The sequence below is a fragment of the Phyllobates terribilis genome, unplaced genomic scaffold (assembly GCF_046119375.1).
Source record: "Phyllobates terribilis strain yellow unplaced genomic scaffold, ASM4611937v1 Scaffold_13__5_contigs__length_258822181, whole genome shotgun sequence".
In the NCBI taxonomy this organism is placed as follows: domain Eukaryota; kingdom Metazoa; phylum Chordata; class Amphibia; order Anura; family Dendrobatidae; genus Phyllobates; species Phyllobates terribilis.
The window spans coordinates 25828955-25847014 of NW_027362773.1; the positions used below are offsets into that span (position 1 = coordinate 25828955).

At 44.1% G+C, this 18060-nt stretch overlaps 1 protein-coding gene across 5 annotated transcripts in view; it reads left to right on the top strand.

Moving 5' to 3' along the window:
- The window catches only part of SYT7 (synaptotagmin 7), a 752204-nt gene that overhangs the window by 315018 nt on the left and 419126 nt on the right, over window positions 1–18060 (top strand). For all 5 annotated transcript variants that reach the window (XM_073657964.1, XM_073657965.1, XM_073657966.1 and 2 more), the window contains one exon: window positions 11306–11409. In XM_073657964.1, coding sequence (XP_073514065.1) covers window positions 11306–11409 — 104 coding nt within the window. The remainder of the gene's footprint in view (window positions 1–11305; window positions 11410–18060) is intronic.

The window sequence follows — 18060 nt, forward strand, 5'->3', positions numbered from 1 at the left end:
TCCAACATATGTAACGTTGAATTCCACCTGGTGGGTAGGTCACATATGATGCGATGTTCCGGAAGACATAATCGGCGCTGCAGAGCTGCAATGCGTGATCTTGCATTGCTGGAACGCCGCAAGTGAGCGCACTCTATGCGGACCTTGTGAAGCAGTGCATCAAGATCCGGATAGTCCCTCAAAAAACTCTGCACGACCAAGTTGAGCACATGTGCCAGACATGGGATGTGAGTGAGGTTGCCTAGGCCCAGAGCTGCCACCAGATTTCGGCCATTGTCACACACTACCATGCCTGGCTGGAGATTCGCTGGCACAAACCACACGTCACTCTGCTGCTTGATGGCATTCCAGAGCTCCTGCGCTGTGTGGCTTCGATTCCCCAAAGAAATTAATTTTAATACGGCCTGTTGACGTTTGGCCACGGCTGTGCTCATATCGGTCATCATAACAGGTAACCGTTCACGGGTCGATGTGGAGGTAGACCGTGACGGCTCCTGCAGCGCTGATTCAGAGGAACTGGAGTATGAGGAGGAGTCAATGTGTACAGACTGGATTCCTGCAATCCTTGGAGTTGGCAGAACACGTACAGCGCCACTCTCAAGATCTGTACCCGGCTCCACAACATTTACCCAATGGGCAGTGAGGGAAAGGTATCGTCCCTGTCCATGCTTACTGGTCCACGCATCAGTGGTCAGGTGGACCTTGCTACTGACGGCGTTTTGTAGCGCATGTTTAATTTTTCCCTCCACATGATGTTGCAGGGCAGGGACGGCTTGCCTGCTGAAATAAAAGCGGCTGGGCACGTTGTATTGTGGGACTGCCAATGCCATAAAGTTACGGAATGTGTCAGTCTCCACCAGCCTGAATGATAGCATTTCAAGGGCCAGTAGTTTAGCAATGCCAGCATTCAGAGCCTGTGCTCGGGGGTGGTTTGCCGAGTATGGGCGCCTTTTCTCCCATGCCTGTGCTAACGATGGCTGTAGACTGGCCTGGGAGTGTGAGGATGACTGGGAAAGTGGTGCTGTGGGTGGAATTACACTGTGTCTCTGTACAACAGTGCCAGAGATTCTTCCATGGCGATCCTGTGAGGAAGCCGAACCAGCTGTGTGTGAGCTGGAGGAAGAGGCTACAACACGAGCTGAAGAGGTGGTAGGTGGCGCTGTAGGTTGGCCTAGGTCTTCAGTGTGTTTGTGTAACTCCACCACGTGCTTGGTCCGCACATGTTTCCACATATTTGTGGTATTGAGGTTGCTGACACTTTTCCCTCTTTTCACCTTCTGATTACACAGCTTGCATTTGACAAAGCAAATGTCATCTGCAACTGTGTCAAAAAAGGACCAGGCACTGCAAGTCTTGGGAGCGCCCGCTTTGGATTTTGGAAGAGCCATGCTCCTAATGGGTGCCGAAGTGGAGGCTACAGGCAACCAAGTCTGCCCCCTCCCTCTCCCTCCTTTTTGGGCCGTTCGGGGAATCTCTTCCTCAGAGCTGCTCCCACCACCTTCCTGTCCCTCACGCCATGATGGGTCAAGGACCTCATCATCTACACCACCCTCTTCAAACAACTGCTTCTCCTGGGTAGTCTCGACAGCACAGTACGCACCAGAAAGTGGCACCTGAGTCTCATCATCAGATGCGTACTGAGGTGTGCTGCTGACCATAGGCACTGGCCCACCCGCCTCTTCAGATTCAGAGAGACAAAACGGTTGCGCATCACTGCATACTACCTCTTCTTCAAATTCTCGAATTCTGCTTGGCTGGCCCCCTCTTTCCAAGCCAAGAGATTCAGAGAACAGAAGTAGAGATGGCTCCTGTCCAGGGCTCTCTGACTGCCTGGGCAATTTGGCAGGTGGTGAAGAGACAGATGGGTGCTCTTCAGTGCTCAGGACCTGAGAGGATCTGGAACTAATTGAAGTCGATGCGTTAGCTGCCATCCATCCGACAACGGCTTCAATTTGGTCCTCGCGCAGCAGTGGGGTACGGCTAGCTCCTACAAAGCTGCGCATAAAGGACTGTTCCCTGGTAAAACTGGGGGATGCTGAGTCACTGGTGCCCGCAGCAGGCACAGAATCCCCACGTCCTCTCCCTGCAGGCACAGAATCCTCACGTCCTCTCCCTGCAGAAACTCCACGCCCACGCCCACGACCACGACCACATGCCTTACTCCCTGCCTTCTTCATCTTGGTAGACTGATAAAGATAGGCAGAAAAGTACTAAGGGCTTAGTGTGCTTATTCCTGAACAGCTGCTAACAGGTATAAGAAACACTAATTTTATAAAGTGTGGACTAGACTTTAATATGAGCTAATGTGGCCTACACAACTGTAAAGTGGAGTGTTTGGTGAACTTTATTTAGGTTTTTTTTGTCACAAAAAGACACTGGATGTGCCTAAAGATGTAATAACGATAGTATCACAAACTTTTTGTAGCTATTACAATGTAGGAAGGTAACCTACAATGCAATAGATGAGGCTGCAAAAAATAGGCTAATACTAATCTGGCTGGGGCTGCAGGGCCCAATGCTGCAGAAAGGCTCCTCTATCTACTCCTATATAGTGTGTTTGGAATCAATTTAGCTGAATATGGATGGAACCACCACACTAATAGGAGATATCAGGAAAAATTATGAATTGGCAATAAAGGACAATGTATGAGGCAGTGACACACACTGAGTGCACTACAACCAGACGGGGTTGAAGCACACACTACAGGGTGAGCTGCACTCACACACCAGACCTTGCAGACAGCGGTGAACAGTACAGATGCAGAGCACTGTGCACTAGTGCTGCAAGACGGAAAAAAAATTCTCTATCTACTCCTATATAGTGTGTTTGGAACCAATTTAGCTGAATACAGATGGAACCACCACACTAATAGGAGATATCAGGAAAAATTATGAATTGGCAATAAAGGACAATGTATGAGGCAGTGACACACACTGAGTGCACTACAACCAGACGGGGTTGAAGCACACACTACAGGGTGAGCTGCACTCACACACCAGACTTTGCAGACAGCGGTGAACAGTACAGATGCAGAGCACTGTGCACTAGTGCTGCAAGACGGAAAAAAATTTCTCTATCTACTCCTATATAGTGTGTTTGGAACCAATTTAGCTGAATACAGATGGAACCACCACACTAATAGGAGATATCAGGAAAAATTATGAATTGGCAATAAAGGACAATGTATGAGGCAGTGACACACACTGAGTGCACTACAACCAGACGGGGTTGAAGCACACACTACAGGGTGAGCTGCACTCACACACCAGACCTTGCAGACAGCGGTGAACAGTACAGATGCAGAGCACTGTGCACTAGTGCTGCAAGACGGAAAAAAATTTCTCTATCTACTCCTATATAGTGTGTTTGGAACCAATTTAGCTGAATACAGATGGAACCACCACACTAATAGGAGATATCAGGAAAAATTATGAATTGGCAAAAAAGGACAATGTATGAGGCAGTGACACACACTGAGTGCACTACAACCAGACTTGGCTGAAGCACACACTACAGGGTGAGCTGCACTCACACACACAGACCTTGCAGATAGCGGTGAACAGCACAGGGAACTGTGCACTAGCACTGCAAGGCACAGTGATTTAGAAAGTAGCTTGGGTAAAGCAGTATAGAGCAAATAGGTAGCTAAAACTGTCCCTCAGAACAACAGCGTCCTATCCCTAACTGAATTCACAGCAGAGTGAGCTCAAAATGGCGGCGGTGGCTTTTATAGTGCATCATGACATCATTTCAGCAGCCAATCACAGCCATGCCATTAGTTAAGATGCCTACATGCCTAACAGGATGTGCCCACACTTCTTAGGATCCTCATTGGCTGAATAAAATGAAAATGTCTCATTGCATTATGGGAACTTCCGATTCCGGTATACGATATTGCAATAGTATCGGAATTAAGTATCGGAATTCCGATACCGCGAATATCGGCCGATACCCGATATTTCAGTATCGGAATGCTCAACACTAGTGATAAACCACAGTTAATTTTTATTTTAATGGGTGAGGGATGGGCAATCACTTTTTCACACAGGGCCCTGTGGGTTTGGATTTCTTTTTCACTTAATAATAAAGAACTTCATTTAAAAACTGCATTTTGTGATTACTTGTGTTATCTTTGTCTAATATTTACATTTGTTTTGTGATCTGAAACATTTAAGTGTGAAAAACATGCAAAAGAATAAGAAACCAGGAAGGGGGCAAACACTTTTTCACACCACTGTAGTAATCAGAGGGCTGGGTCGATGGCTCCTGGTCATTGCCCAAACAGATAGCTATTCCCTGGCAGGTCGTGACAGCCGCTGATCTGACCCTTAATGTGCACACATGCTTAAACACCCACATAAATCTCTGGGTCAGTGGGGTCCAGTTATGGGTGAAGTAGGGGCCTTCACTTTGGACTAAAAAGAAGGGTTGTTTTTTGCTTTTTAATTGTTTAAAGCAGAACATTTGCAATATTTAAGTGTTGTGGAAATATGATAAATATATTATAACAATGTATCAATAAAATATTTACAGGCATAAAATGCACTTAGCTGATAAATGCTGCCGTCTCGTTTGCGGTCTTGGATCACTGGCCTCTTGTTTAACACTGTTACAAAAGAATAATTTTAATGACATGCTTTTAAGAATATACCTTGCTTTCTATCAAGTTTATGGCATGAGATGTTGTTCTATAGAATGAGGAGCAATTTATATATCATAGTGTATAAAGCTAAGCTTAAGAAGACAATGATTGATTAATAGAGGAGACAGTGGAGGAGGAGTGGGAGGAGAGGCATCATAAACATGTTAGAAGGAGGAGAAGGGGAAAGATTGCAATACAAGAGAGGAGTGGAGGTGCGAGATCACTGTGTGACTGAAGACAATACTTGGTGGGGAGAGGGAAGAGGTGCAAAGCATGGAGAGCAGGAGCGTGATGGAACGGGGGAAAGTGCTTTGATTTTGTACGGTTCTGCCAGGAAGTTACAGTGCTTGTGTATATCCATTCTCCAAAGCGCACAGCTCCGTACCGTATAGAGGTGGTTAATAAATATTTTATTATAAAAAAGACTAGGGTGAAAGAGCAGGGCAATATGTCAACCAGAAGAAGGAATGGAAAATTAGAGTTGTGCAGCAGGAGAGTGTCAGGTGGGCAGAGAGCAGCGCAGGGAAGAGATGGAGGCAGCAGAGTGAAAGGAGAGATAAAGAGAGGGGAGTAAAAGGAGAGAGAAGATTGACAGGAGAGATTAGTGAGAAAGAAAAGTGAGAGGAGAGATATAAAGAAGAGAATTAGAGCAGAGATCATGGAAAAACAAGGGTAAGAGGCAAAAGCAGAGAGTGATGAGAGATCATGGAGAGAAGAGAGTGAGAGGAGAGATCATGGACAGAGGAGGATAAGGGTATGTGCACACAATGTCTGTTCTGAATCATGCCTGAAATAATGCCCAGAAAACACTCAAAAGAATGAGCATATGTATTTCTATGTAAGAACGACTTACTGTTCATATGTTCAGGCCTTTGAGCATCTTTTAACTTCTTCAGGTTTTCAAAGATGTCAAAAGATTAAAATAAGTGACCTATTTTTTTGGTGGTTTCTGCTCCGAAGACACTCTATACTTTACTATACAAGTCAATGAAAGAGTTCAACAGAGACCCAAAAGATGCCGGGTGTTTTTTGAGCATTTTGCAATCATTTTTGCTTAAAAAAACACTAGTGGTTTCTACATTGTTGGTAGAGTTATAATAACTTCTGGAAAATGCTAGTAGCAAAAACACTACAGAAATACTGGAAGATGTTCAAAAACATGCTGGCGCTCAAAAACCTCAAAGTCAGGACCTCAGGAAATGACCAAAAAATATAAAAAGCACACTTCAGGACAAAAAAAACGCTGACGTTTCCTAAATAGTCTTCCTCTTCAAAAATGCAGCAGGTTTACACTGGAAAAAGAGGTTAAGTGCAAGAGAAATGGCAAGAGAAGAGTTAGTAGTGTGAGTGGGGAATTGTAGAGAAGAGATGAAAGGAGAGAGAAAGTAGTAGAAATGGGTAGAGCAGAGGGAGAGGTGCGATAACGGGGAGAAGAGGCGAGAGAAGAGCGCTGAATGAGCAGAGTGGGAGGGAAGATGGAGAGAAGGGAGGGAGAGGATAAAACAACGTGATGGAGGAGGAGAGGGGGAGGAAAAGCAGGGTGAGAAATCATTAAAAGAACAGAGTGACAGTTGGAGAGATGAAAGGAAGAGGAAAGAACAGAGTGACAGTTGGAGAGAAGAAAGGAAGAGGAAAGAACAGAGTGACAGGTGGGGAGAAGAAAGGAAGAGGAAAGAACAGAGTGACAGGTGGAGAGAAAATAGGAAGAGGAAAGAACAGAGTGAGGTGGGGAGAAGAAAGGAAGAGGAAAGAGCAGAGTGAGGTAGAAAGAAGAGGAAAGAGTAGAGTGAGGTAGAAAGAAGAAAATAAGAGGAAAGAGTAGAGTGAGGTAGAGAGAAGAAAGGAAGAGGAAAGAGCAGAGTGAGGTGGAGAGAAGAAAAGAAGAGGAAAAAGCAGAATGAGGTGGAGAGAAGAAAAGAAGAGGAAAGAGCAGAGTGAGAGGTAGAGAGAAGAAAGGAAGAGGAAAGAGCAGAGTGAGAGGTGGAGAGAAGAAAGGAAAAGGAAAGAGCAGAGTGAGGTGGAGAGAAGAAAAGAAGAGGAAAGAGCTTAGTGAGGTGGAGAGAAGAAAAGAAGAGGAAAGAGCAGAGTGAGAGGTGGAGAGAAGAAAGGAAAAGGAAAGAGCAGAGTGAGGTAGAAAGAAGAAAAGAGGAAAGAGTAGAGTGAAGTGGAGAGAAGAAAGGAAGAAGAAAGAGCAGAGCGAGGTGGAGAGAAGAAAAAAAGAGGAAAGAGCAGAGTGAGGTGGAGAGAAGAAAGGAAGAGGAAAGAGCAGAGTGAGAAAACTGTAAGAGGAAAGAGCAGAATGAGATGAAAGATGGAGATGGGAGAAGAGATTATGGAGAGCCCAGAGTGAGAATAGAGATGAAAAGAGCAGAGTGAGAGATTATCGGACAAAAGAAAGGAGAGATGGAAAGGAGACAATGAGAGCAGAAATGGAGAGTAGAGAGGGAAAAGAAATGGAAAGTAGAGAGAGAAAAGTTGAAGTGTGCAGAGTGTTCCATGGTGGAAAGAAATGAGACGGGAGAAGAAAAGTGTATTGAGAGAATCTAGAACAGTACCAGAGGGGAGATAAAATATCATGAAAGTCGGAGGATAGAACAGAGTGACAGAAGAGAGTAAAAAAAGAATTTAAAATGAAAGATGAATAGTCGAGTGAGAGGAAAGAGGAGTGTGAAAGAACAGCTGGAGACAACAGTCTGAAACCAGAGCAGAGAAGAGATGGAAATGGCAAAGTGAGAGGAGAGATGGAGAGCAGTGTTAGAAAAGAGATGGCAGTAATAATGCGAGTGGAGAGTTGGAGAGACGAGTGTGTGATGAAGCATGGAGTAGCTGAGTACAAGGTGAGATAGAAATGTAATTATACTATTGGACCTTGAAAAATGACTGAGCATTAATTGTTTAAACATTTTCTTATGATCCCCTTGTCCAGGGACCGCAGGATAATGCAGTGTAGTGCAGCAAGGCATGTATACATGATACGTGTGCTCATGCCTACATGTCTGCATTCACATTAATAGCAGGCTCAGTGAATTATCTGCTCCAAACTGCACATAGTAACCTAAGGGATAGGTTTACACCACCGATTTCTCTACATCCGAGAAAGACGGTCCAATTATTCTGACCAGAGTTTGATCAAAGAGGCATCAGTTTTTCTCAGACGTGGAGATAAAAAAAACATTTCTCCATTCTGTCAGTCCATGAAAATCAGAACGCACTCAGATGTCGGTCAGATTTTTTTCATGGACTCATAGACTTGCATTGTCGATTTTGATTTTGATCTGACTTTCGGATCACAATCGAACATGTCACCATTTTTTCCCCCAGACCACTCAGTCTTGATCCAAGGAAAAAATTGTACGTGTGCAGACCCCCATAGAGTATCATAGGTGCGAGTGCTGTCTATGAAAACAACGGATAGCTCTCATTCGAGAAAACTGATCGTGTGCACGAGCCCTAGTGCTGAATATATCCTCTGCAGAATCCTACATGATCTTTACCAACATGTTACTTCGCAAAGCTACAACAGTATCTCAATAAGAGAGCCGGCCACAGTGCCTCTATAACAGTGCTGACCACACTGCCTCCACAGGAGTGCTGGCCATAGTGCCTCTATAACAGTGCCGACCACACTGCCTCCACAGGAGTGCCGGCCACATTGCCTCTATAACAGTGCTGACCACACAGCCTCCATAGGAATGCCGGCCACAGTGCCTCTATAACAGTGCCGGCCACAGTGCCTCCATAGGAGTGCCGGCCACAGTGCCTCTATAACAGTGCTGGCCACAGTGCCTCTATAAAAGTGCCGGCCACAGTGCCTTTATAACAGTGCCAGCCACAGTGCCTATATAACAGTGCTGACCACACTACCTCCATAGAAGTGCTGGCCACAGTGTAAGGTGCCCCAGCGAGGTAGTCATGGGCGAGCTGTGGCCCCTGCTCGCTCTGGCACCCTACCGACAATATGTGTCCTCCCTCTGATGTGCTGCAGTGTATGTGGTGCTTTCCACTTACTTCAGACCAGCCGATCACATCTGTCTCCAGGCATTTCTCTTCGGGAACTAGGGCAGCAATAAACTCAGAGGACGCGAGGTTCATAACAATAATTGGGACTTTACTTGGGGAATAGGAATATGCACCCACTGGTACTTGACACAACTTCAGCCTTGGTTCCTTCTTTAAGTGGAGCATCTCAGTTGCTCTATTCTCTAGCCATAGAGAATATTCCTCACCAATGACAGTATATCCGGATCCTAGTTCTCCCCACATCTTAGGTTTGAGTCCTGACTTCTTCTGCAGCCTGAAGACAGAATGTGTCTACAGGTTCTCAATGACTCTCTTGTGTTTCCCCGGCCAGCTAAGGGGACTCTTGTGGAGGGATTCTTCTTTTTGTGGATCCACTGTCTTGGGTAGGGGGCTCACATCTGCCCTAGCAGCCACTATATTGAGGCTGCCCGTACTGTCCCAAGTACTATCTCTCACTGAACTGTCACTTCCTGCTTCTGGAAACTAACCAGAGATTACCTAAAGTGCACACCTTCTATGGGCTGTCCTCACACACAGGTAACTCCCTCATTGCCATAAATGCCTGCAATGCTATTGGCAAACTTAAACTGTCATCCTCATTCGGGACAGTGGCATATTGTAACTGGTTACCAATACTACAGCCCACAAGGAAACATATTAGAAACAAAGCCTTATTCACATTCTATGCTCAACCATAGCACTGGGTTCCTGTTTCCTCTACTGGCCTGGATTATCCAGTTAACCCCTTAACTGGACCTAACTGCAGCCCAGAGAGATCTACAGTAACTGTCGGGAACATTCTCTTTAACCGTTTTAGTGCCAGAGGGAGGCTACTTCCTTCCCCACTACTACTCTATAACAGTGCAGGCCACAGTTCCTCTATAACAGTGCCGGACACAGTTCCTCTATAACAGAGCTGGCCACCATGCCTTTATAGCAGAGCCGGCCACAGTTTATTATTATTATCATTATTTATTATTATAGCGCCATTTATTCCATGGCGCTTTACATGTGATAGGGATATACATAACAAAAGCATTTACATAATCTTAACAAAACGAGTCAGCGACTGGTACAGGAGGAGCGAGGACCCTGCCCGCGAGGGCTCACAGTCTACAAGGGATGGGTGAGGATACAGTAGGTGAGGGTAGAGCTGGTCGTGCAGTGGTGTTTATTGCAGGTTGTAGGCTTGTCGGAAGAGACAGTTCCTCTATAACAGTGCCGACCACACTGCTTCCATAGGAGTGCCGGCCACAGTGCCTGTATAACAGTGCCGGCCACACTGCCTTCATAGGAGTGCCAGCCACAGTGCCACTATAACAGTACCGGCCACGCTGCCTCCATAGGAGTGCCGGCCACAGTTCCTCTATAACAGTGCTGGCCACAGTGCCTCTATAATAGTGCTGGCCACAGTGCTTCTATAACAGTGCCGGCCACAGTGCCTTTATAACAGTGCCAGCCACAGTGCCTGTATAACAGTGCTGACCACACTGCCTTCATAGAAGTTCCGGCCACAGTGCCTCTATAGGAGTGCCAGCCACAGTGCCTCTATAACAGTGCTGGGCACAGTGCCTCTATAACAGTGCTGGCCACAGTGCCTGTATAACAGTGCCGGCCACAGTGCCTCTATAACAGTGCCAACCACGCTGGAGTAGTAGTCTGCGCTGCTGTGCCAGATTCAAGAAATCCGAAGGATGTGATGAAGGGATTAAACCATGTGGTTCATTCTCAACGCGTTTCGAAGTTGAACCCACTTCTTCATTAGGAGAACCACAATATTAACGTAGCATGGACAAACTTAAATAGTTTACAATTTCAAAAAAAAGCACCAAAACAAGCAGAACAAGCCTCTGAATGGTACATGAGACTGAACACTTGTATGTATCAATAAAGTTTGGGAAACAGAAAAAAAGCTTAACATTTTGGGCGCGAGGATCTGACATTTTGCAGTCATATTATATTTGTTATTATACAGTTCAGCCAAAAGTTTTGTAGAAATCATGGGAAATAGTGATGGTCAGGAGGATGAGAAGTAAGGAGAGCAATATGTGAGAGGAGCAGGAAGACAAATGAGAGATGCAACATTAGAAAGAGAGGAAGATACTCAGAGGGGGGCTGTAGTGTCGGAGGGGGGCTGTAGTGTCGCACGCCTCTTGCTTACTAACAGGCCTCCAGCTGGCTACTGTGTTACTCGGCCATATGTCTGCCCTGTTCCTTGTCTAATAAATATTCAGAAAGCAGAGGGGGTACAGGGTGTTACAAATGGATTGTTAACCTGTTCATGGGCTCAGTTTTTCGCCTGCTTGATATTTTGTCTTTCGTTAATCATTGGCCAGTAGCAGCATCAGCCATCGAATACTTGTTCTTTCATGGCAGTAATATAGACGGGCAATGCAGACTAAGGATTCATGCCGAATGATCAGGTACCATCACAATCCCGGGAATCATGTCAAGGTTAAATAGTTTGTTTTTCCAATTGCATCCTGCATTATCTGCTTTTCGTTCATTTGCCTTAATACAAGATGTTACAATTCCTGACATTCTCTCCGGCTTTTTTTCGGTCCCCATTTACCATCTTGTCTCTTATACTTTCTGTATATTTCAACTCAATTCCTTCATTATCCCTTTCTTTTCTCTCTCAGGAGCTCCAACCAGCGAGATAATTATAGTCTCCGGTGTCCTCGCCCTCAGCCTGAGCATCACTATTGTAATGTGTGGGCTCTGCCAGTGGTGCCAGCGAAAACTGGTAAGTAAGCAGTATCCGTCTTTATCCTTTTTCTTATTACTTTATGTTTGCAAATTATTTGATGAGTATGCATTCATAAAAGATGATCAGAGATGACAGGAGGAGAAACCACATCATGTACATATTCCCCCATCACGTCTCTGATTATTTTTGTATTTTCAAGCAGGACCGGTGATTAGATAACAAATTAATCACTTATGTTACAATCTACATGGTCAGTTAGGTGTGTGTCTATAGGGTGCAGTGATGGAAGTTGTCCTTAGCCCCTGGTGCCTAAGGGGGTCCCTGTAGTACATAAAAACACCAGTACTTTAAGTTAAACAAGGCACTGGAGGTCCTATTACATTGGGGTCCAAGAGTGTCAAGTCGTTTAATCTATAGAGAGGACCCAAATGAAAACTACCTAGAAATTTCAAAGCCATATTATCCTGGTATGAGTTTGTAACCAGAAGATTTTCATCAAAACCTTCCTCAATGGTATCCTGGACCGGGCAGTGTTTGGGAATGGAGAGATTTCACGTACCTGACGCTGTACCACCGGTGCGGCTTCAGGCTACAGGGACCGCCAGGTGCTGTTTCACGTTCAAACCATGGCCACATAAGGGCCAGAGGTTCAGGTTCAGGCTCACTACACAGGATAATAGAACGAGGGACCTGGCATCCTTCAGTTGCACACACACTACTATTACAGGATGCCTGAGGGTGCCTTTTATACTAGATGCCTCCCAGCTATTGGCTGGGGGCTTTTACAGTGTCCGCATGCTGCCTCTATAAGAGCAGGGGAGCACGCGCACTAGGTGCACCACTGGAAGTTAGTGCGCAGGAAGTAGGGAGATGTGCCAGAGACAGGGAGATGACCGTGCGGCCATGGCAGCGAGTATGTCAGCGTCCCTGCATGGAGGCGGAAGGGGACCCATGCAGAGGTGCCGGCATTAGCATTACAGGCACTTTCCCCATTAGAGAGGTGCCTGAGCAACCTGAGTCTGTACTGTCTGACCCTGTTTCAGTATTCAAATCCAGACTTGTCTGTGACTGTCAGTATCCATTCTGTTAGAGCACTCAGAACTTGAGTAGTCTGAACAGAGCCTGAATCCGGTCTGTCAGTGACTCTAAGTCCTTATCCGTGTCGGCGAACCTGACCCCGGGTGTCAGCAGCTGCAGTTTCGGGGACTGCCTAGGAGTGGTACCTGGCGGCCACCTGCAGCTCAAATCTGACTCCACTATCAGGAGCTCCAGTGAAAAGCAGGTAGCTCCTTAGCCACACCCCTCCTGGATAAGCCCTACCCCATGGCACAGTGGGTCCACGAACCATGTGCCCCACCTTCAGGCATGACAACTGGTAAACCTGCTGCCAGGCAGTCCTCCATATTCATGAGCTCTATATAATTCGTTTCTTCAGAGTCTTCTCTGGGATCATGCGCTTTCACCCCTCCATCCCAGACTCCGGTCAATTAAAGCTAGGCAGCTGATATTGCAGTCACATATCCTACCAGATTGCGATTGACAGAGTCTGGGAGAGAGGGGTGAAAGCACATACCCCAGAGAAGACTGTGAAGAATTGCTCAGTTGGACTTTAAGCAGAGATTTCACATACTGCACTCCCAAATAAACAAATGTGAATATCTCTGCAATGGAGCGACGTAGCACAAAAAGGAAAAAGGTGGCAGAATTAGGGAAGCGCAGGTATTCATACAGGATATGTTACTCAATTTTTTGAACATATGACAGGTCATCTTTAAGGATTTTTTAGAAAAACAAGACTTCTTTCTAAGAAAAAGCACAACATATGTACATTCTTTTCATTAAAGTAAATGGGGCTGACTTGAAATGCAACATACAGCCTGTGGATAATTGTAGAACTGTGTTTGGAAGAAAGTGATTATGGTTTTGTAATCATGGATAGCCTCTTTATGGGAATTTCTAGTGAAAATGAGAAAATGGGCCATTTCTCTATATGCATCTCTCCATCCTCAAATGTTACAGTGCAGATAATTGATAACTGTAGTAGTGTATGGATCCGTATAGGACTCCATGTGCCCTCTGCAATGCCTTGTCTAATGGACAGAGTTATTGTTTCTAGAAGCAATGCTCCATATCCCATCAAATAGGGACCACCTTATATAATCCTAAATGGAGGGATGGCTTGTAAGACCAGCTGAAGTCATCCTTGGATTACATGGAGGGTGGGTTTTCATCTGAATGTTCCTCTGTAGCTGCCACTGCAGGTAAATATCTGGTTGGCTGTCAGCTGTCCCTGGCAATATGGACTGTTTGCCCGGGGTTCCAGGAGATGGACTGGTCGGGTTCTCTTTCATAATAAACTGTTTTGATTGATAAAATTCATTCTACATGTTGGGGGTCTCCAAGGTGGTGCTTGTCCTATTTGCCCTCTTTGTAAATAATTCCTAAGGCCGACCTGTTTGCGAGAATAGAAGGTAGCCCAAGATCCTGCAGGAGAGTCCATTCCTCCTGGACTTAATGAAGCATAGCTGTGCATGTGCCTTCTTGCAAAGAAGTAAACTGAGCTTAATGGCTTCACATCTGTTCCAAGGAACTTAGGTAGATACCTTTGCAGTTTAATGCAAAATACTCCAGGGATGGGATGCAAAGAATCAGAGGAGGATTTAATATTAGACATAAATGGAACAAATATACAGCTATGTTTTAATGACTGTCCTTCAACTTTCAATGTGCATTTTATTATGTGCCAGATTCTTTCTTAATGACTGAACTTTATCCTCAATATATCGGCTTATATTTATGCTCAAAATGTGAAAGTAATTGGAACGTGATTTGGATTTTTTTTCTGAGAATCACCATGGAAACCACATTTGGTCGCATAGCTTTGTATTACTTGGTGCCATAGTGAGAAGATCCCAGGTCCTGGTGCAAACTGAAACATACTGTGCTCCATACAGATATAGATGTAAGTGCAACGCAATAAAGACCATATAAGTTCTGGAATGGGCATTTCCTTCTACTTTACTGGAAAGTAAATGTAGCTTCTAGTGCCAGACTGCACAAATTGGGCCTTTTAAAGTTTGCTGAGTAGAGTCTTATGAAGAATAGTAATGCTGTCACTGCATCGGTGGCGGTGATGGTGGCTGTGGACCTTTAGAAGCGGGATATCTCTGAAGTTCCCATGAATCCACCATAGCAAATGACACTTAGATCCCATAATCCATCTATACAGACGGCCATTGTGGTCTTTGTTGTTATTAATGCATTTAATCAATAACATATGAGAGATTCTATGTGAATTATGCCATCAGATATTGACCCTAGTGGCAAGTGATTGACTCCAAGGTCACCTCAAAATGATTGTCTTCATCTAGACTTTTAGGGCCATGTTATATGAAAATCTCATATTTGGGTCAGTGGCCGGGTTCATTGATGGATCCTCTGATACATTGGTCCAGTCAACTATTCTCTGCTATACTAGCCTCAAATCCTAATTGACCAAGTTCTACATTTTCTCATTTCCTAACTGCCTTTGTGGTTTTCACAGATAGACTTTGCCTTCAGTTCAAACTTGTAATGTGTCTAAATTAACAGAATTTTTTTATATTAAAACCTACAATTCAATATCCGTTTTGTGTGTGATAACTAATTTTAGAGATGAGCGAATTGATTAAATGCAAATTGAATTTGTGTTGAATTTTAGGAAATTCGCTGGACCCAGTGAATTCAAACAACTTTCAATCTGATATGAATCTGCAAAAAATGCCTGCGTCTATTTTACATAAATGGAGAAGGCCATAGCATCTGCCTCCCTTTCCATTGTGTTCTGTACTGTTCTGCTGCTGCCAGTGCCGAACCCCTAACAGAACCAGGCATCGCCTGCCTGTCCATCACGTTATAAATATACTGTGCAGCTGCCAGGGATACCAATGCTGGCCCTATACAGCTGGACATCTCCTTGCCTTTCCCATCATATTCCATACTGTGTGGCTGCTGTTGCTGCCACTGCCCCTGCCTGTAGACAGTCACGTATCTCCTGCCAGCCCATTGTGTTTTATAGCTATACTGCCCTGGCCCTGCTGCTGCCAGGGATGCCAATGCTGGCCCTATACAGATGGGCATCTCCTTGCCTTTCCCATCATATTCCATACTGTGTGGCTGCAGTCGCTGCCACTGCCCCTGCCTGTAGACAGTCACGTATCTCCTGCCAGCCCATTGTGTTTTATAGCTATACTGCCCTGCCGCTGCTGCTGCCAGGGATGCCAATGCTGGCCCTATACAGATGGGCATCTCCTTGCCTTTCCCATCATATTCCATACTGTGTGGCTGCTGTCACTGCCACTGGCCCTGTCTGTAGACAGTCGCACATCTCCTGCCAGACCATTGTGTATTATAGCTATATTGCTTCTGCCAGGGATGAGAAGAAGAGATCTGATCTGATAGAAGGGTTTGTAATGTGACCACTAAAATCAGCTGTGCTGCCCCTCCCTCCACATCAACTTTAACTGAAAGGTGTTGGTCATTTGTGCTCTAATCTCCCAGCACTTTCTAATCATACAGGAGGTTAGACCAGGAGATGAGAGCTATATCCTTACATCTCATACACTAAAAGAACTAAGCTATGGTCGAGGGTGTTCTTTTTCTGTGTTGCTGCCTGCTTATGATTGGGCAACTCATACAGGGAAAAGAAGTACACACCCCAAGTAAAAATATCTAATAATACCTACTCGGACTTAAAAAAGTTAACTCATTAGATGTCAAATACTTTGATTGCTAATATCTCTATAACAGAGAGGCAAATTAAAAAAAAAAGTATTATTCCGCTCTGCTGCCACTATTACATTGTGTGTCAAGTTCAACATGAAAAATTTGGTGAAGGTTCTGTTTAAGAAACACAAACCTTTATGTATATCATATATAATGCTAACACAACAGGCAATTTCCTCACCCACTCCCACCCAAAAGGGATAATTTTTTAACCATTGTTACATTTTAAAAGCATAAAAAGGCTGTTAATGTAATGTGTTAATAAACAGACTGATGGATTCTATCATTTTGTTTGTGCACCTTCACCCCATTTTTTCACTAGGTAATATACTGTTTTGATTGGGGGTGGGTGCGTGTAATGTTTTGGTAACTGCAAAATGTGGGATCCTTTGAATTCTATATATATTTGTGATTATGTTTGGTGCAACTTAGACATTGTTTTATGTTATTTATTACTTGTATTGTTTATTTACTATTCATACTATCCAGTTTTTTTACTTTACGTTACAGTGTCTATTCCTTTTTATACTTTATAGTTATTATTATTTTATACAGTTTTTATGGTGGAATGTAGGTTTGCCTGTGTGTTATTAAGCAGCCTGTTAATTTCTATCCTTTTACCCATATTCATATATGTAGAGGTCACTTTGACATTACTAAGCATGTGTTTGTGCAAAAAAGCTTGAAAGGGGCTGTCTACAGCCCTAGGAGACCTCAGAGTGCTACACATGTCTTTTCTGGGCAATATAGGCTTTAAAATATTTGCGATTTACAACGAATCGATTCACTGTGAATCAAATTTTTTGCAAAGCTGACGAATCTTACACTAATGGCTCTGTTCATTTTATGTCACTTGAACCGATGTGTCAATCATCTCCTGTGCTTAAAAAAGCTATTTCATACCTGTTTTACCTATCTTGTTGATTTTCCAAAGAGGAAGAAAAAAACAAAACTGAAATCCTATACACAGTATAATGAATTGGCTATTTCATTTTTCATTTGTCTGGCCGGCACACTGTTTAATCGCAACACAAGTAGAAGTTGTATAATAGATCAGTGTTTTGCAGACTATCACAAGTGCACAGAGCTCTCCTACTGGTGCACGAAATTCCCATCACGCACATATAAAATGGAGTTTGTGCTGTGAATTCTTTATTGGAAAATGCTGCTCAAGATATTTAAATTGCCTGAAACAAAATCTTTTGCTTGAGATGAAACCAATAAAACTTTCACATGGTTAAAACTGCAGATTAGGGTGTTGATGATCAAAATGTATATTGTAGAAATTAATTTTCAAAATTGATATTCTGTGCGGAGACACGCTGGGTCTTTAATACTTACAACATTCTTATGTGCACTATCCCTAACACATGTCTATTAGTTATCAGGTGGGACTTTCCATTCATTATGTGAATGCATCCACCGATGTTTCCAGACGTTCTGTTTTCAGATGCTCCCAAAAATTGGGCTTATTTAAAATAGTTTGCATGTGGACAATTAAAACTAAAAACATTCATTTTTATATTTCAGAAAAGTTTCCATTCTGCACCTATGAATATCCCACCTACCATCTGCCATTCATAATTCTGGTGTCCGCTTCCAATATGTGACCACAGGTTCTTTAAAGGGAATATGTCAGCATGTTTTGCTATGTAATCTGAGAGCAGTTTGGTGTATTGGAAAAGAACCTCATTCCATCGATGTGTCACTTTCTCAACAGTTTGCTATAATTTCAATATAATCAGTGTTTTATCAGCAAGAGATTATCACTGCCTGACTAGATCTCTCATGCAGGGTAGTCCAGCTAATCTGTGTAACCCCGCCCTCCACCACTGATTGGTAGCTTGCTGACTATGTCCAGTGTACACAGGAAGCTGCCAATCAGTGGTGTGGGTGGGGTTATACACAGCTTAGCATTCTGAC